General features: G+C 43.4%; 1 protein-coding gene across 1 annotated transcript in view; it reads left to right on the forward strand.

The window, feature by feature from the left end:
• mmp2 (matrix metallopeptidase 2) overlaps nt 1-20389 on the forward strand; it is a 32667-nt gene that overhangs the window by 8022 nt on the left and 4256 nt on the right. Inside the window, exons 7-12 of the mRNA XM_063188012.1 lie at nt 328-501; nt 1548-1703; nt 2403-2535; nt 16111-16247; nt 17925-18084; nt 18415-18524. Of these exons, the coding sequence (XP_063044082.1) occupies nt 328-501; nt 1548-1703; nt 2403-2535; nt 16111-16247; nt 17925-18084; nt 18415-18524 (870 nt within the window). The remainder of the gene's footprint in view (nt 1-327; nt 502-1547; nt 1704-2402; nt 2536-16110; nt 16248-17924; nt 18085-18414; nt 18525-20389) is intronic.

Genomic DNA, 20389 nt, shown 5'->3' on the forward strand with positions numbered 1-20389 from the left:
CGTGCGTGCGTGCGTGCGTGCGTGCGTGCGTGCGTGCATGCGTGCGTGCGTACATGCGTGCGTGTGTGCATGTGTGCGTGCGTGCGTGTGTGTGTCTGTGTACAGTAGAAGACACAATATTGCTACTTTGATATTGTTTGGGGCGCTGTATTGTTTCTCAATAATTATTTGTCCTCCCAAATAAAGTAATCAAATTGTGTGTGTGTGTGTGTGTGTGTGTGTGTGTGTGTGTGTGTGTGTGTGTGTGTGTGTGTGTGTGTGTGTGTGTGTGTGTGTGTGTGTGTGTGTGTGTGTGTGTGTGTGTGTGTGTGTGTGTGTGTGTTGCAGCCATGTCCACAATGGGAGGCAACTCGGAGGGTGCTCCTTGCATGTTCCCGTTTGTCTTCCTGGGTAACAGCTATGACTCCTGCACTACCTCTGGACGCAGTGATGGCAAAATGTGGTGCGCCGTCACCAAGAGTTTCGATGAGGACCGCAAATGGGGCTTTTGCCCAGACCAAGGTACTATGCCAGTTTGGGGTTTTTTTTAAGTGTAATGGGCATGCACATCGCAAAAAATAATTGCCACAGGTACTGGACACAGGTAAATGTATGAAGAGGAAGAAATAATTATCTGCATACAGAAGAACAGCGGTCTCCAATTATCTTTCTCCAAGGGCCACATTAGAGCAAGTGAGGCTAGAGGTCAACGCCCCAACCCACTAAGAAACAAGTTAGATGTCTGGACATTTAACAGATTTTCACTTTTCCATTTTCCCCCTCTTGTCAATGTATGTTATGAGACAATTATTATAAGATTCAACTCTCTGTGAATGCTTTGGAGAGATATGACTCACTGAAGTTTTAGTGATAGAAAATCACACACATTTATGTTTTCATTTGTTCTGACCTCATGGCAGGCCAAATGTTTGCCATGCTGGGCCGGATTTGGAGACCAAGGCAGTAGAAGTTCCCCTACTGCAGTTTATTTGGTGAAAGTTGATGCTTTTCAACCTGAATCAGGTCTTTGCCAAAGAGTTAGGTTGGAAGGTTGTGTCGAATTTCACCAAATAAATCACAGCAAGGGAGGTTTTATGGTGCACGGATAATTTGAGCAGATAATTATTTTTTTCTTACTATTCCTGCCAGAGCCTGGCAGTTCTCTTGCTGCTTGTTTCCAAAGTGTTGGGTGTTGGTCTTTAAAAGGCATGTGGGTAGCTGAAATATAACAACCAGTTAACTGTGAACTACTGGAGAAGTATTTGGGTGAACAGAGTATTTTTTAGAAACAAAGGAAAATGCTTGAAAGATTAATACCGGTTATCGTAGATATATAGCACAGTCTTCAGTCATAGAAATACAGCACAGCTATGCATGATGTTTTTGTAGTTCGTATCTATTGACTATTTACGACTAATCCACTGTATTTCAATTTAGGATAGAGAATGGCATTTTTTTACTGGCTAGTTTTGCTTTTTAAAGTCTGCATTCATAGTTGACCTACTCTTTATGGGCCATTCACAGACTGACTTAATCCTTTCCTTCCATGTTTGTGTTTGTGCTTGCAGGCTACAGCCTGTTCCTGGTGGCTGCTCATGAGTTTGGTCATGCCCTGGGCTTGGAGCACTCGCAGGACCCCGGTGCACTGATGGCACCCGTCTACACCTACACCAAGAACTTCAGGCTCTCTAACGATGACATCCGTGGAATCCAGGAGCTTTATGGTAAGTCATGTGGACCACAGACACTTTTATTACATTACATTACATTACATTACATTACATTACACTTAGCTGACACTTTTATCACAAGCGACTTACAGTCAATTGTAGGGTATTGGTTACAGTCCCTGGAGCAATGTGGGGTTAGGTGCCTTGCTCAAGGGCACTTCAGCCATGGATGGAGGTGTAGGGAGAGGTCAGGGTGGGATTCCAATCTGCGACCCTCTGATCTTATGAGCACCCTCCTACCAGCTGGTGTACCAAGATGTAATGCTGCATGTGATCACTGATTCAATCGTACACCTGTAGAAATTAGTGAGCAGATCTCGTGGTAGCTGGGCCTTCTTTAGAGTCCGCAGGAAATATAGCCTTTGGGATCCCTTTTTAGCTATTGCAGAGGTGTTGGCGCTCCATGACAAGTCCTGGCTGATGTGCACACCCAGGAATCTGAAGCTCTGTACTACCTCCACTGGCTCCCCTCCGATGTTGATGGGTTGGTGGTAGTGGTTGCCCTGGCCACACCGCCTGAACTCCAAGATCACCTCCTTTGATTTTTTGGAGTTCATGGCCAGGTTGTTGTCTTGGCTCCAGCGCACCTACTGCTCCACCTCCTCTCTGTAGGCCGTCTTGTTGTTGTATGTAAACGTGGTGAATGGGAACATTTCCCTTTTCTAAAGGTATTTTCCTCTTCCGTCTACACAGGTGCTGGTTCAGGTTCGGACAAACCCTTGCCACCCACTCAAGGACCAGTGACCCCGATGGATATCTGCAATGAGGACATAGTCTTCGATGCTGTGGCTCAGATTCGTGGAGAGACATTCTTCTTCAAGGACAGGTATTAGTGGAGCAGCTACAAGGCCAATATGGCAAGAATCGTGCAAATTATGATACAAGCATGAAATTTGGCAGGTATGTGCTTAAGACCCTTACAATCAAATCTACCCGATTTGCCACTTGAAATGGCGGCCATTTTCCAAGATGGCCGCCAAAAAAGACCCCAAAAGTTGATTTATTGCAAAGAATTGACATATAAAATTATGATACAAGCATGAAATTCAACATGTTTGTGCTCAAGACCAGCATAATTAAATCTACCTGATTTGCCACTTGAAATGGCGGCCATTTTCCAAGATGGCCGCCAAAGAAAACCTCAGAAATTGATTTTTTGCACAGAAATGACCAAACAAATTGTGATACAAGCATGAAATTCGACATGTTTGTACACAAGACCAATGAAATTAAATCCACCTGATTTGCCACTTGAAATGGCGGCCATTTTCCAAGATGGCCACCTAAAAGACCCCAGGAATTGATTTATTGCACCAAATTGACCAAGTAAATTATGATGCACACATGAAATTCAGCATATATGTGATCAAGACCAATACAATCAAATCCACCTGATTTGCCACTTGAAATGGGTGCCATTTTCCAAGATGGCCGCCAAAAAGACCCCAGAAATTGATTTATTGCACCAAATTGACCAAGCAAATTATGATACACACATGAAATTCAGCATATATGTGATCAAGACCAATACAATCAAATCCACCTGATTTGCTACTTGAAATGGTGGCCATTTTCCAAGATGGCGTCCAAAAAGACCATCGAAACTGATTTGTTGTATAGAATTGCAAATGTGGTCTCAATACAGATGTGTCCTCCAATGACAAATAAGCCCTTATAACATACTAATAATATGTTGATAACATTCCAATAAGGCCAGTTTTGCACCCCGCCCTCAACAGAAAATGACTGCTAATAATGCAAGGTCAATGTGGTAATAATATGCTAATTCATGGTTTTTATCAATGTTTTATCAATGTTGCTCTAACGTGGCGATAGCATGGTAATAGCTAATAATGCCAGTTCTCGATGCCGATGGAGGGTGGTGCGTGATGATGCTAGAAAAATCCAAAATAAATAACCCTATGTAAAGAAGCTGTTGAGGCATCAACAAATCACATCCTGATGAGAAACAACAGCCTAAGTGAACAATCACATAGAATCCCAGATTCATGAACAACAACACTGGTTTATTCATCAATGCAGTTTTACCCAATGGCCTAACTTGTGAGGACTTATACTTTATACTGTTTTATGGACATTTATAACCCCTTTGCCCTTATGTTAAACCCGTATTGTCTTCAACATTGCATTGATCTTTTTTCTTGAAGTCTTTATCTGTTACTTAATGCTCTCTTTAATGTCTTAGCAATGCTGTTATGATGCAGTTGAGTCTTTCCAGCAAAGTGTGAACAGGCCTGTCTTTTTGAGGAGGTTAGGAGTCTATGGCTGAACCCCCTTGAGGGCTGTGAATACTGTCTTTGCCGTCTGTCGCCCAGAGGTCAACGCAGACAGTTTTGATTTTTGCTCGATAGGTCTGCGCTATGAGAGGATTCAAACTGCCTTCAATACAAGGAGTAGACTCTATGTGTCTGTTACCTTGTAGCTACACAGCTACACAGACTCAACGACAATGGAAACATGTAATAAACGTCAACCTGTATTTTTGATTGCACTATCCACTGCGGTAGTTTGGAACAAGGAAGTGGCACATTGTCGAGAACAGGTCGCACCAAGCAGAATGAAATATGGAAACACTATTTACTGTCCCGATATAACTTCAGCATCGTAACTTTCAAGTGCACGTGTTGTCTTTGGTTCATGTTAAATAAATGAAGCTACAAAGCATGAGGAACTTATTTGATGAACATCTCATAGTCCGTAGCCCAGTGAAGGTTGGAACAGGAAGTAGCTGTTTGTTCTCAAGCATAGAGCAGCCTGGTGGAGACGACCAATCACAGCGGCTCCTGCTGCCATTAACCACGTAGCTGTCTGCGGCCAGTCACATTTTCAGGTGCACACCAGGTGACGGCAGAGGGGGTAAAAATGACTGCGTGGCTGTCTGCATCATCGCACAGACAACTTTGATTCTGAGCATAAACCAGGCTTTAGCCCTACGCCTTTCCCCTTCCCCTCCGTTTTGCGCGTCCATAGGCGTAGGGCTGTCCCAATTCACGTTAAGACAGAGGGGTAGGGGTAAGGGGTTTTATAGAAATTTTCCAGAGGCAGACTTCAAACGGAGGGGTAAGACCTATTTCCCCCAAATGCATTGCGAATGCCTTTAAAAAAGGTTGGCATCCACAAAAGCACGCAAAAATACGTATTTTATGTAATTTATGTTTTTACTGTTATATACTATTATGTAATAATTGTTGCATTGTACTAAACATTGTCTCAATTGGACATTTTCTCCAGGAAACATGCATGAAAAAAATTGCAATTACAGTGGAATCCGCTTATAGTGGTCACGGATATAGTAATCAACCGCTTATATAGATCAAAAAGCTTGGGACAGAATCATTTCTATACAAATACTGTTTAAATAATTCGTTTACAGTGATCAAAAATCCGCTTATAATGTTCATTTTTGTCATTTTATGAATGTAAACATGTGCAAAAAGTATTGAAAAACTCAGTGTAGCCATTTCATTTTTTACTCCCGCGATTCCTTTCCCGACGTCTGCTTCTGTATATGCCAGATAGGTTGTAAGGGTATTGCGCGAGACTCAACTCGCCACTTTTCCGGGTGGTAGCCTACTCTAGGGGCGCCAACCGAGGAGTGCAAACTCCATACAGTGAATGGGCTGCGCTCTCCCGACAGCACCCCAGTGAACTGCAGGCATGGCTCGACTGAGTGGGGACGCAACCTGTTCACATAGAAACTCTCTGGTGATGAGGCTGTGTACACATGCCTCTGTCTCGCTAGCCAATGTAGCCTAACGAGTTAACACCGGACAGCAAGCACGTGAATCATGTCTCTCTTATTCTGGGAATGAAAAACATAGGCTCTTCGAAACGTATGAAAATTTACCAAAAACGAGCCAACGAGATGTTTTGGCGAAGCTTGGCATTCCTCAGGCTACCTTGTGTTTAAACTGCAACAGCTGTACAGGCTGCGTCTCCCCACGAGTCCCTCCCACTCCCCCTCGCCCTTCTCATCTCTCCTATGCCAACAAGCCCAGCGCGACTTTCCCAATTCCAACCAGTTCTTTGCGTGGCTTTTTTTAAACGGTGTCAAAAAAAAAACACGTTGTAGGCTACTAGGCTACTGTACAGCAGGCTATGCAGCAGTGTGTTATTTATCGGCGTGGCAATTTTAAGTGCGCATTCTTGCGGCGTTTTGCATGCATAACCTGAATCACACTGTGCAGAAACTCGCCAGAAAACGTTTGTGGAATGGGAACTTTACAAACTTATTTGACATCATAAGAGATGACGACCCGTGCGTGGTCTATGCTTTGAAATGCATGTAAGCCTCGTCTTTCTCAGCGCTCATTTTTGCCAGACAGGTAGAGACAAAAAAGGGGTGAAATAATACAAATTCGGTTTTAGTAATCAATCGCTTACAGTGTTCAAATTGGCTTGGACAAACGTGACCACTATAAGCGGATTCCACTGTATTGTCTACTTAATGCATGGAAGTCGTGAAGGAATTGCGAGGGTCATGCAACACCGTTTTCCTTTTTTTAAATTGCTGTCCGAGTGATTACAAGCCATGTTGGTTTAACCATGGACAGGCTGGTTTTTGAATGTTTTGGGTGTCGTTCTGGGATTGTTGATGGGGTGTCTCAATTCGTAGGGGTTGTGTTTCAAGGTTTGAATGGACGAGGGGTAAGGGGAAGGCATAGGGGTAGGGTAGGGGTGTTCAAAATTCACAGTGTGCAAAATGAGTGTTGTACAAATGACAGTGCACAGTTTAACTTGAGAAGGAATTCAATGACAGACAGTGCATCTAGGCATTTGTGTCCAAATTTCATTTTCTATTTGTTACTACTTCTCAACGGGGGCTCTACAGCCCCCCAGGGAGCATTTGGGAGTCCTTCCTTTCCATTTTAAAAAATGGCCACCATTTCAAGAGGCAAATCAGGTGGATTTGATTTCATTGGTCTTGAGCACATTTATGTCGAACTTCATGCCTACATCGTAATTTGCTTTGTCAATTCTGTGCAATAAATCAATTTCTGAGATCTTGGCAGCCATCTTGGAAAATGGCCTCGAGGAAAGTGGCAAATCAGGTAGCTTTAATTGCATTGGTCTTGAGCTCATGCATGTCGAATTTCATGCTTGTATCATAATTTGCCAATGCAATTCTATGCAATTCATCAATTGCTGAGGTATTTTTGGCGGCCATCTTGGAAAATGGCCGCCATTTCAAGGAGCAAATCAGGTGGATTTGATTGTATTCGTCTTGATCACATATATGCTGAATTTCATGTGTGTATCATAATTTGCTTGGTCAATTTGGTGCAATAAATCAATTTCTGGGGTCTTTTTGGCAGCCATCTTGGAAAATGGCCACCATTTCAAGTGGCAAATCAGGTGGATTTGATTGTATTGGTCTTGATCACATATATGCCGAATTTCATGTGTGTATCATAATTTGCTTGGTCAATTTGGTGCAATAAATCAATTTCTGGGGTCTTTTTGGCGGCCATCTTGGAAAATGGCCGCCATTTCAAGTGGCAAATCAGGTGGATTTAATTTCATTGGTCTTGTGTACAAACATGTCGAATTTCATGCTTGTATCACAATTTGTTTGGTCATTTCTGTGCAAAAAATCAATTTCTGAGGTTTTCTTTGGCGGCCATCTTGGAAAATGGCCGCCATTTCAAGTGGCAAATCAGGTAGATTTAATTATGCTGGTCTTGAGCACAAACATGTTGAATTTCATGCTTGTATCATAATTTTATATGTCAATTCTTTGCAATAAATCAATTTTTGGGGTCTTTTTTGGCGGCCATCTTGGAAAATGGCCGCCATTTCACGTGGCAAATCGGGTAGATTTGATTGTATGGATCTTAAGCACATACCTGCCGAATTTCACGCTTGTATCATAATTTGCACAATTTTTCCTGTAGCTGCTCCACTATATGTGATGTGTAAAGCATGCACATACATACTATGCAGTATATACGGTAGCACACACTGTGAAGACTACCTATCTTGTGTTGTAGCCCCTTAATGTGCATCGTTCCACCAGTAGAACACTGTAAGAGTCACTGAAAAACCTTTACTACCATAGAGCTACACCACTATGACAGTACGCAGGGCAGTCTAATACATTAGAATTGCTCATTACCATTCTGGTAACCGCTAATTTATAACAGGGGCTGTATCCTACTGATTTATTTCCAGTATAGTAACTTGCTAGCCTGTCCTTGCTTTTTGTAAACTTCCGCTCACTTTTCTGTTTCATACACAATAGCATCATTTTCCGATATTCTGGGACATGCGTAGATTTCCATCCATATCAGCTATTCAGTGAATGGGGGGAGGAGTGAGGGAAGGATGAGAGAGGGAGGAGTTGAGCAATCTTGCATAACATATGGGCGTATAGCAAGTCATAAACAAACATTTCAAACTTCAACAGCCCTTCCACCTGCAATCAGTGCAAAATTCGGAAGCTCTAGACCCAGGCCTAAAGTCCGGCCCGGCGGGGGCCAAATCTGGCTCGCAGGGTCATTTTATTGTTATTATAGTTGGCCCACATACATCATAATATATTGTAGTAACATGACTTGAGCATGTCATGTGATGGGGCAGAGACCAATGTAACATCTCCCAGTCATACAACAGAATGTGTTAAGGCACTTCCATATATGAGTGTTGGTATCGCTCTTGCAGCAAGGTCCAGCGATTCTCTGTCGCTTGATCTTGTCGTGTTCGGTGTATTCGCCAGTAAGACCAGTGGCATGTTCCAATAAACATACTTCCTGCCTTTTCCACACTGTGTTTGGATACATTGGGCATTCGGTTTCTAATCGTGGCTAAATGAAGTGTACTCTATGCACCTAGATGATGCCCTTAAAACGATGTACACTTTTTCACAATTGACGGCCAACATGTTTGTTACATAGTTGAATTTCAGATCTATCCAACTGCTGATTCTTCGCAATAACAGGACAGTTTTGATTCAAAAGACAATCGCCATGTATTTAATAGACAGGGTTAACAAAAAATTGTCAACACAGCGAGCCATGTTTTCCCCTGATGAATTGTATTTTGGCAGTTGGTAAATTCAGATAACTCACAGTGACCATAATTTCCATCAAGTTTAGCAGACAGACTGTGATTTGGAACGACACCCTCGCCTACTCACTCTGAGGGGCGGAAAGTGCACTCAACACTGTACACTGTGAACAGTGCAGAGTTTGGAACACGGCACAGGCTAGTATCTTATTGTACCACATTCGATACTCAAAAACAACATTTTCTTTATAACTCACCCAATGGTTTCTATTTTACTAAGACATGCATCAGCATGGGGTGAGTTTGGTCAGTTAAATGGGTCATACAGTAGGTTTGTTTGAATACTTGAATAGCTGGTGGAAAAAACAATGCTACTAATACATTTTATAAAAGAATGCACAAACTATTGGAGGAAAATGTTCCTCAGAGGAATGGTTGCCATTTCATCAGAAATGGTTTGATGGTTTGATCTGATAGACGACTACCTCTCCATGAGACTGTACCACAAAAATGTATATCATGTTCAACACTTAAACTCTACCACAAAAAATGTATGTTAAGTATATGTCTTTAACATTAACACAACAAACACAATCTCTGAATGAATGTTCCATTTCTCCCACTATGGGCACTCCACTCTTTATTTGCCTTGGTTCACATTTTCATTTGGAGTGAATCACACTGGGGCAGCTCTTTGAATTCGTTGGAGTGTGTAAAGGTGGGGAAAGACAGTTGTATTCAACCGTACCGACCTCCACATGCCCTCTCCTTAGGAGACTGACTGCCTTTGACACACTTGAGACATTCTACAGTCCTACACAAAAACCTGTTTAATTCAACACTTTTTACAGATTACTCTGGGACCAAGTACCATCTAGAGTATGTTAAAAAATGACCCACAAAGTGTTGGAGTATCACTGCATGTTGTACTGTGTATGAAAAGGTGGTGAAAACATGTTGCGTTCAACTGTACCAACCTCTTCATGTCACGGCTTACATCGGACTGAGGACTGGGTAGACTGAGTCTGACTGCTTTTGAGAGACTTGAAACACTCTGAGTGAGTCCTATGAATTCTAGTGACTCAGACCACAAGTCTTTGCAGCGACAGCATTCCGGCTTGAACTCTGCATGAGTCTTCTTTGTTATTCCCAGCTGCACAGCGCATACACAATTCACCACCACAGCTGAACCCTGTCTGAGACAGACCTTCAGGGGAGACGTTAACCCAAATAAACTGGTATCCTGCTTAGACGCCCCCTCATATACATGAATGCACACATAGACATACACACGCTTGCATGCACACACACAAACACACGCACACACACACACACACAAACAAACACACACACACACACACACACACACACACACACACACACACACACACACACACACACACACACACACACACACACACACACACACACACACACACACACACACACACACACACACACATTCACAGGAAGTCGAAGCGGACACAATTCCACAAACACACACAAAACACACACACTCACACATCCAAAAAGAAAAAAGTATAGCAGAGAGAGAGAGAGAGAGGGAGAGAGCCATTGCAGCTACTGCTCCTAAAAGACATCTCTATGCAGTTCATTGCTTTGGCCTTATTTGCCAGCAGCACTGGCCCTTCCTACTCTTGAGGTAAGCATACTGTAAGATCTGTGGTAGCCATTATGGAATTGCATCCAAAACAAACAGTCCTGCGGGCCGTGGACTCAAAGAGCTGCTCTCATGCCGAGCGTCAGCGGCCCTTTTCGATCGTACGTTTTGGAGGCGGAGAGGAACCACCCACAAGCCCAGCAAAAACAACCGCTGCTTTAACTCCGACTTAGGCCTCTAAAACTCTCAGTGGCTGGCTGTGTATCGTCACCTCACCGGTGCGTGGCCGGACACTGGCCACGAGTGGTCGTCAGGTGGAAGGGGCAGGTTACGTTTACTTGCCTGCGTCACTCTGACGGGAAGCAGACAGTGAGTCACTGCCACTGGGTTGTAAATAGTGTTGGTGTTATTAGAGTTCTGGGCCGCCGTAGAGTTGTAGTTAAGAAGTGGTGGAGACACGCTCACACTATCGCCAAATGATTCTCACAGTTTTTAACTGGGTGCTGAATCCCACATAAATCATAAATGAAGGAAGGAAGTGAAGGACAGCTTCAGATTCTTTTTTTTTTGTTTATTCGCCCACAAACGTTTTGGGCAGAGCCCCTCTTCAGTGAGTAATCGCAATTGCACCTATGGGTGGTAGGTCACCTATGAAAATATCTGAAGAGTGCTGCCGTATAGTTGAAGGAAGCCTTTCCAAGTCCTGACAAATAATCAGGGTTAGGAATACATATGTGTGAAGATATTCATGGCTATTGTGCAGTGACACTGCATCAAGACTTTTGGTTTCAGTAATCTTTGTGGAAAATCTTATGAAGCTGCTGCTCTCTGAAGTTCCATATCTGTGCTTCAAGTCAAGTGTGTTGATGAAGCAAAAAGAGAGTTTTGCTTCCTCTATTCCAAGCTACTAAAACAGCAAACCATATACTGTACCTTGCTTATTTCAGGGATTTCAAAATAATTTCCCTGGTCCAGGACAGGTTTATATTTAACAAACAATCTTGAAAATACATTCAACAGACCCGGGTAGTCATTTCACAGGAAAAATCTCAATGCTGTCAGAGGAATGCGATCTCTTGTGACGCTCGTGCTTTGGAAGTGACTAGAGCAATAACGACCACGCGATCTAAATTCCACCAGATTGAAGTTACACTGATGCCTGATGCTGGGTGCCCAGAGGCCTTTTTGGGACAAGTCGCACCGTCTCAGTTTTCAGAGAGGAAAATGACTAGCGAGTTCAGATATTCACAGCTGGGTTCTGAGGGCTGCAGATGTTTTACTCGTTGAATAGAGAAGGCTTTTTTCTGTACCACTGTCACATGGTAAATTGCGCAGTGTGAATTCAACTTGTAGAGTTGAATGTAGCTCTCATAGTGCTGGTCCTGCAAGTCTCTAAATGTTGATTTAACACTGCAAAATGTCCTGAGCATAATGGGTTATGATCCTTGGGCAGGCTATGATCACAGCTTTAAGTAAATGAAGAGCATGATACTATATATTTCATTTCCAGTCGACTTCACTGACACCCATTGACACTCCAAGGTGAAGAAACAACGAAAACAAAGTTGTCAGATCTCGCCTTTCTCACGGGCCATTCCACACTGCCTGAGCTCTCCAAATCATTTGCGCTGTTGCCCGTGCTTGTTTTCATTGGCAAGCGAACAGATGTGCATAAGAAAGATGAGCGTAGCCTTCACTGTTACTTAGCGATTCTGGGAAGTCATTGGGTGTGGTGTTTTTGGAGGTGCTCCTCTGATGTTTGGAAACAATTGTTGATCCAGTGTTGGCCAAGCTCTGCTTGCTTCTTCAGTGTTGCCAGATTGGGCGGTTGCCCGCCCAATTGGGCTATTTGGGCTGGTCATCTGTGTCATCTGGTCATTTGTGACCATAGAAATCAATGCAATTTGTTGAAATTGGGCAGAATTTAGCCCATTTTGGATTTGATTAGACAAATCTGGCAACACAGTGCTTCTTCACGTTGGTTAGCTTAGCACAGTTGAGGAGGTGTCATGTGGTGTAGCAGCCCATCAGAAGTAAAAGTAGAAGTGAATTCAAGTTCAACACTAGCACATGATAGCCGTTAAACCAGTTATTACCACTGTACTTAATGAGGCAGATAGATTGCGTTGTTACTGAAAAGACCTAAAAACTTCAAAAAGAAAATCAGCCACAAATTTGACCCAACCAACACGGAATCAGATGATCATTTATAGTAACTGCAGATCAATTACTCAGTGAAGTTAGCTGTGCTAAGGGAAGTGGCTTTTTTTTGGGGGGGGGGGTCACTCATTGCGTTCACTCATTGCTGAAAAGACTCAACTACATCATAACAACATTGCTATGACATTACCAAGAGCCTGATGTAGCTGATTAAGATATGGTCATTACAATTTTGGTGACAGTAAGGTTATATAACATAGGCTCAGCACAAAGGGTACGTAGACTACTGGCTGAAACAAAATGGATATGAACAGCTCCAACATGAAAAAAATGATGTTGAAAGAACTGAAATAAGGGGGAAAGTGTGGGGGTTGTTACAGATACACTGATGTACAAAATAGCAGCTTTAAGCTGCGTCCCATTACTACCACTTCCACTCGCTTTGACCCCTAACACTCGATTTTGCGCATTCCCGTGAAAGTGTAGGTAGTGGAAGTGGTAGTAATGGGACGCAGCCTTACTCTAGGGTTAAAGGAGCAGTTCAGCCAATTTTAGTATACTGTTGTATTGCTCACGCTACCCTTGACTTGTCAGTACCTGGTAACGCTGCATTTTTTGGCTCAGCCCTTTCCGAGATCTGAGCTATTCTTATGGGGGCAGATTTTGTTTACATTAAAACATTTAAAAATTCTAAACATAGGCCTACTCCAAATATTTTCCCAAAAGGTATTGCTGTTTGCTAGTTGTCTGCTGTTGTTGCATAACCTTTTGGATGTTTTTAGAATAAATACAAATGTTTTTTTTAAATGTAAACAAACAACTGCCCCCATTACAATGACCAGGATCTCAGAAAAGGCTAAAGAAAAACAAAGAAAATCTCAGGTACTGACATGTCCAGGATAGTGGGAGCATTACAGGTGCATGTTGAAATTGGCTGGAGTTATTCTTTAAATCTGAATCTCATTTACATGTTACCTGTATGTTCCCTTAAAACTTGGACTTGCTTTTTACTGCGCTCTACAGTAAAGTGAGAAACCTCTTGATAATGTGAGCAAGGGAGGAGTGTTGAGTTAGAGGACCAGTCTTACCCCACAACCCAAGGTTAGGTAATAGCATAAGTCTCAGGAGACATACGGGATCTGGCATGTCTATGCTCTAAAAGTAGGTTAAGTTTCTGTAGTGAGTAGACATTATGGAAATAATTGCCAAAACATTCAAGCGGTTTAGTGGTGAGACCCAGGGAAGACTGCAAAGGGGTGACAAATGGGTCAGTTGTCCAGGGCACAGGGAGAGAGAGAGGGCCTAGAATTGGGTGCTCATTAAACTGTATGTATTGGGTGGGGGGCCCTGTCAAATGACTTTGTCTTAGGCTTGGCCAAAGCTGTCAACGGCTCTGGTAAGACCAAATAGTTTATGTTGCCCTTTAAATATGCATTTAACAGTCTGGCATTACGTGCCTTGCACTGGAAAAAGGGCGATGAAGAATACCATAAACAGGAATAAGAAGTCAGGTAGGCTTTTGTCGGTTTGATTTTTGCTTAATTGTTGTTAATCTTCTTGATGTAGTTTTCTTTGGGATAAGACTTAGGTAATGGCTTGTGTACCGTATGTACTTTGTAGTTTGACAGTTGGGATTTGAGGTTAGTTGACAAGTCGCGCGGACAGGCAAATATTTGCCAAATAACGATGTCACATTTAAAAATATGTGGCTATCAAAACAAAATGTTCCTGAAAATTCCCCATATTAGCAATGCATGAAGTAGTGGCTACAGTTCAGGGATGTACGTATCTGTATGTACTTGATAAAAAGAAAGTGAGAAAGAAAGAAAGAGCGAGAGAAAGAAAAAAAGATGATGTTTTTTGGCTCTTAGAAAATAGGTCAGTGGAAAGGAGCAGGGGGAAGTGGATCCTGCTGCTGCTGCTGTTGCTGTAGCTCAGTGGTTTCCAAACTGGGGTCGGGAGGTACTGAAGGTTCCAAACTGGGGTCGGGAGGTACTGAAGGTTCCAAACTGGGGTCGGGAGGTACTGAAGGTTCCAAACTGGGGTCGGGAGGTACTGAAGGTTCCAAACTGGGGTCGGGAGGTACTGAAGGGGGGTCACAGACAAAGGGATTTGTATTCACTTGTATGCTTTCTTTTTAGGGGCATTTTTCCTTTATTTCAATAGGACAGTCAGTATGAGAGGTGACAGGAAGTGAGTGGGAGAGAGATGGGGGGAGGATCGGGAAATGACCCGGGCCAGAATCGAACCCAGGTCTCCGGCGTAGTAACCCAATGCCCTACCGTACGGCCACAGCAGGGCCCACTTGTATGGTTAATAGATGTATTTGTTGTCTGGTGGATTTCTAGCAATATTAGCGGACATGCTATTCATGGAAAATCTAGTAATATTAATGGACGAAAAAATGTCCATTAGTTTAAAAAAAAAATTGCTAGGTTTTTCATTAATAGTTTGTCTGCTAATATTGGTAGACATCCATTGCTAGGCTAAGACTATGGTGGATGGGGGGGGTTGCGAAAACCTAAAAGGGGGTCCTCACTGAAAAAGTTTGGGAACCTCTGCTGTAGCCGGGCCTGCTCTTCATATCGGAGAGCCGGGCAAGTGCAGCCTTGTTCCGCTGGCGTCGGCACCTTCAGCCATAACGAGAACCAGATGCTCCCATGAATCACGCCATTGTGGCCAGTCGGGATATTCTCTGTGTCTTTTTGTTTTGCTATACTCCCTCTCTCGCTCTCCTTTTGCACTCTTCCTCTTTATGTCTTCCGCTCTCTTTCTCCATTCAGTTTATTTCTCCTTGTGTGATATTTAATCTATCATACCTCCTCTTCTTCTTCTCTCTCTTTTTCTTCCCAACCATCTTTTTATATATTTGTCCTGAGCCTTTGACGTTTTGGTCTCCATGTCTCTAACTGATTTTCTCTCTCTCCGCCTCCTCTTCCTCATCTTTCTCCTGACCCCCTTGTCACGTATTTATACAGTGGCGGTTCTACCGAAATGGGGGCCCTAGGCGAATTATAGACATGGAGCCCTCTTGCATTATTTTTGCTAGTATTTACCATGATGTGGCCTGACTGTTGGGGGGGCTCTACAGTGGACAGTTTTGGTGGGACCCTAGGGAATTGCTTAGTCTGCCTATGGGCAGTCATGAGTAAGTGGTCAGGGTGTCAGACTTGTAGCCCAAAGGTTGCCAGTTCAACTCGCGACCCGCCAGGTTGGTGGGGAGAGTAATTAACCAGTGCTCTCCCCCATCCTCCTCCATGACTGAGGTACCCTGGGCATGGTACCGTCCCGCCGCTCTGCTCCCTTGGGTCGCCATTGGGGGCTGCCCCCTTGCATGGATGAGACATAAATGCAATTTCGCAACACTTGTGTGCTGTGGAGTGCTGTGTCACAACAACAATGGGAGTTGGTGTTTCCCAGTTGGGCTTTCACTTCACTTCACTTTCCCTATGGCTGGCTCTGAGTATACAATATCTCTCCTTACATTGTATTTTTGCTTCCATCTCTCTCTCTCTCTCTCTCTCTCTCTCTCTCTCTCTCTCTCTCTCTCTCTCTCTCTCTCTCTCTCTCTCCCCTACTCTGTGTTTTTTCCAGGTTCCTCTTCAGATCTGCTAACTTCATGTCCAAGCCCACGGGACCCATGCTTACGGCCACATTCTGGAGCGACCTGCCAGACAAGATAGATGCTGCCTATGAAAATCCACTAGAGGAGAAGTCTGTGTTCTTCGCAGGTACATTCCAGGGCATTACGTTAACTTTTTTCTCACTGGCCACTGTGGCTAGTGACTTTCCAGACCAGTGGTGTAGTCTACGTAGAACGCAGGTATACGGAGTATACCCACTTCTGAATTTTAGGGGCTTCAGTATACCCACTTAAAATTGATTGATCCATTGTTTAGAATAGCATAAATATATACAGTATACCCACTTCAAAAAATGCTTGAATATACAGTATACCCACTTCAAAAAAGTAGACTACACCGCTGTTCCAGACCCACTAGCCATTTAGCCTTTCTGCTAGCCAGAGTTAAGTTTTTTTTCAGTTTTTTTCTTTAGAATATTGTTGCATTTTAATACAAACAATGATGCAATTACTATGATGTTTCACCAAAAAGAATAAGTTACCTGTCAAAGTAGCTAGTGAGACTGAAATTGTTACTAGCCACTGCCAAGTTTTACCAGCATTTGGCCAGTTGGCAGGTGCCAATATACACCCAGGCTAGCAGATAGGGGTGGGGGCAAAGAGGTCAGTTGCCCCAGGCCCAGAGAGAAAAGGGGGCCCAAAACTAGGTTGGAAGGCCTTCTCAGATGACCTTGTCCTGGCCTCGACAAAAAAGCTGTCAGCGGCCCTGGGTACACTTACTTGGCGCAGTCAGACCCGTTTCCACTGAGCCCACTGTCAACCTTCAAATTCCCACAAGAGTAGGAGTATGCACATCCCACCTCTCTGAGGCCAGGTGCAGGACAAAGGTGCAACTGATAGGGGAAAAAGTAGAAGTCCACACACTGTAGCTCCACTTTGAAATGTATTTAGGTCATATAATGTTTCGACCCAACAGGGTCTTCATGTCTGATGAAGACCCTGTTGGGTCGAAACGTTGTATGACCTCAATAAATTTCAAAGTGGAGCTACAGTGTGCGGACTTCTACTTTTTCCAACCTTCAAATGCCATCACCTCTATATTCCCATCTCACTTACTACACCGTCACATTTCCCCTTACGTAAGGAGTCACTAATGAGTATTCTGTGGAATTTGCCGTTATACGTTATTTCCTTTCACGGCTAACTGTGGCATATAAATCAACACAGTAATCCGCGAGGCCGTGAGTACATGGCCTGGTTTTACCATTAAGTGTGGCTTTTCACCCTGCGTCAGACACTTGATATATTTGTGGCTAGGGCTAAATAGTTGCCATGCAATGCATGCCTGCTTTCATGGTTCTTAAACACATTTCCATGGATGGGTCTCCGCAAAAGTTCCTCTAGGTAGAAACTAAAAGAGCTCTTTCTGGAGGCATTTATTTATTTGTTTATTTTCTTATTTAATCACTTTCTTTACTGAGATGTAAATAATGCAACTTGGCTTTTTGTTCAAGTTCTCCTTTCACATTATCAAGCAGTGAGGTCATATTTTTCCATTCTTCTCGTTTGGATATTTCAAAATGTATGTATATTGTACGTTTACAAACTTTTTGTTAGCAGGAAGAATTTCTTGTCAGAAATAATGATCCCTAAGCTCCTACATATTGTTATATTTGGAAATGTGTTAGCCAAGAAATGGCCAGTGGGAGAAAGTTTTACACTGTATTGAATCACAAATCCATCTTTTTTTTAAATGGACAAAGCGCCAAAAAAAAAAGCATTTTAGTTGTGGTTGTGCTAATGGTCTCTCTGTTCTTCTTTCTAGGGGATGAGATCTATATCTACTCAGCTAGCACACTGGAGAGGGGCTATCCAAAGAGCCTGTCATCCATTGGTCTGCCCTCTGATGTTCGCAAAATCGACGCTGCCTTCTCCTTCAGCAAGAGCAAGAAGACATACCTGTTTGCAGGAAACAGATACTGGAGGCAAGGTTTTGTATTAACGTGGCGGGGTATTCCAAGAACATGATTAAGTGATTTGGTTAAGGTAACTTACAGGAAGTGGTAAACCTGCTAGTAGATATCCCACATGTGTCATTTCGTTAACAAAATGAGGACTACAGGCTCTTTTATTAGATGATTTACCACTACCTCTCTACTACTGAGCCTAGTTCTTGAAATAACCCCCCTGGTGTCAGTCACCTCTTTGGTTCAAATTGACATAGGTTGCACCTACTGTAGCCCAATACCTGTACATATCACTTATGGAGTCATTTTGAAGCTCACATGATGGCAATGCTCCTCTCAACCCCGCAGGTTTAACGAGGCCAAGAGTAAAATGGATCCCGGCTTCCCCAAGCCAATATCCGACTCCTGGAACGGCATTCCAGACAACATAGATGCAGCCTTCAGTCTCAATCAGGATGGTAAGTCCACATTTCCCAACACAGTCTCATCCCAACTCGTCAATTTCTGACTACCATTGACCAGACTGCAGTTTTTGACGTTGAGGGCATACCTACCACAACGCATGTAGACAATTTAGGCTAAACCTAGACCTTTCCCTAACCCTTACCATCAGTAAAGTTGTGCTGCCACAATGGGGCGCCTTTGAGGCACACCTCGCATTTAGACTCCAAGGGCATACATAAGACGTCAAAAATTGCAGTCTGGTCAAAAAAAAAAGTCAGAAATTGACAAGTTGGGATGAGACACTGTATTCCCTTACATGTTACCTCTGGGCCAGGTCTTCTAACTCATGTTAACATACACAATATGACCAATCAGCAAATGGGAAAGGGACAAGGGAGGGGGTGAATGATGACACTACACACAGGCAGCTTACACATCATGATGAAAACATTTGCGTACTTAGTGATTGGGTGAGTCAGATAGATGTATAAACCTTTCCAACGAGTTCACACCTCCCACCTGTAATACTCCAGTTCCATACACTTTGTTTGAAATTATTATGTATGATGAAACCAGTCTAGCGCAGCGTTGCCCAACCCATTTCTCCAAGAATCCAAATGCAAAGGGGGTGTCTAGCTTGCATGAACCCTCCGAATGCTACCCGTCGAAGTTACAGTTGTTCAGACCATTCTCTTCACTAATCTACTGACTGAACTGCTGTGTTATTGCCCTAGCCCTGTAGTCTCTTTCTGCAGATGGGGTCTCCGATAGGCCCATTCTCTATTTACTGAAAATACTCAACTATATCATAACAACGTTGATATGACTATGACGAGAGCCTTAAGTAACAGATTAAGACATAGCCATACAATTTGAGACAGTAACGTCTCAACATAGGCTTTGTGCTAAGGGGTTAACTTAACACACACCATTCCACCACTGGAATATTGTAATAGCCACTGAAAAAGCTTTACTACCATAGTTCTAAACCGCTATAACAGTGCACAAGGCCTTAGTAATACGGTAACACTTTCCTTGACACCGGCCTAGTGGTTAGGGAGTTGGTCTTTCAACTTGGGGGTTCTTTTTGAAAATATGGTCTCTGTTGTGCATATACTGTACGTATACTGTCTATACGCATGAATGGCCATCCGGGTACGTTGCTCGTAAATGTGCGTAATGCCCCTTTGTGGGGGAAAGCAAACCGAATGTCTCATTAACTTATATGCTACATCGGCTAGACTAAATGAGCACAGTCCATGCTTCAGCCACAGCTGTTTGGCTATATTATTTGAACAGCCGGCAACACAACACATTTTCGGCATGTTGCGCATGAACAACGCTAATCTACAGGTCCTTGTCTTTCATTTATTCTTTCCCAACACCACCAATTGACTTGCATTGGCTGTTGTCCACCACAAAAGGGCGTAACGCACATGGAAAACGTCACACCGTTCATGCGTATTAGCACACGCAGGTGCTGCCCATCTATTATCATGTGATCCTGTGACCTTTCACCCCCCTGTGATAAGATGCACCCTTTCCTTTGTTCACGCTACGCACTGATGAGGGCTTAATGCATCTGCTTGTGGATATGATGGTATGATAAATAATGAGACTCAGCTTGTGAGTGCGGTTTTCTCCATTTTAAGTCCCATCCACCTTATTTACACACCCAATTTACGGGCAGTCATGGGTGAGCGGTTAGGGCGTCAGACTTGCATCCCAGAGGTTGCCGGTTCGACTCCCGACCCGCCAGGTTGGTGGGGGGAGTAATCAACCAGTGCTCTCCCCCATCCTCCTCCATGACTGAAGTACCCTGAGCATGGTACCGTCCCACCGCACTGCTCCCCATGGGGCGCCACTGAGGGCTGCCCCC

The sequence above is a fragment of the Engraulis encrasicolus genome, chromosome 22 (assembly GCF_034702125.1).
Source record: "Engraulis encrasicolus isolate BLACKSEA-1 chromosome 22, IST_EnEncr_1.0, whole genome shotgun sequence".
NCBI lineage: Eukaryota > Metazoa > Chordata > Actinopteri > Clupeiformes > Engraulidae > Engraulis > Engraulis encrasicolus.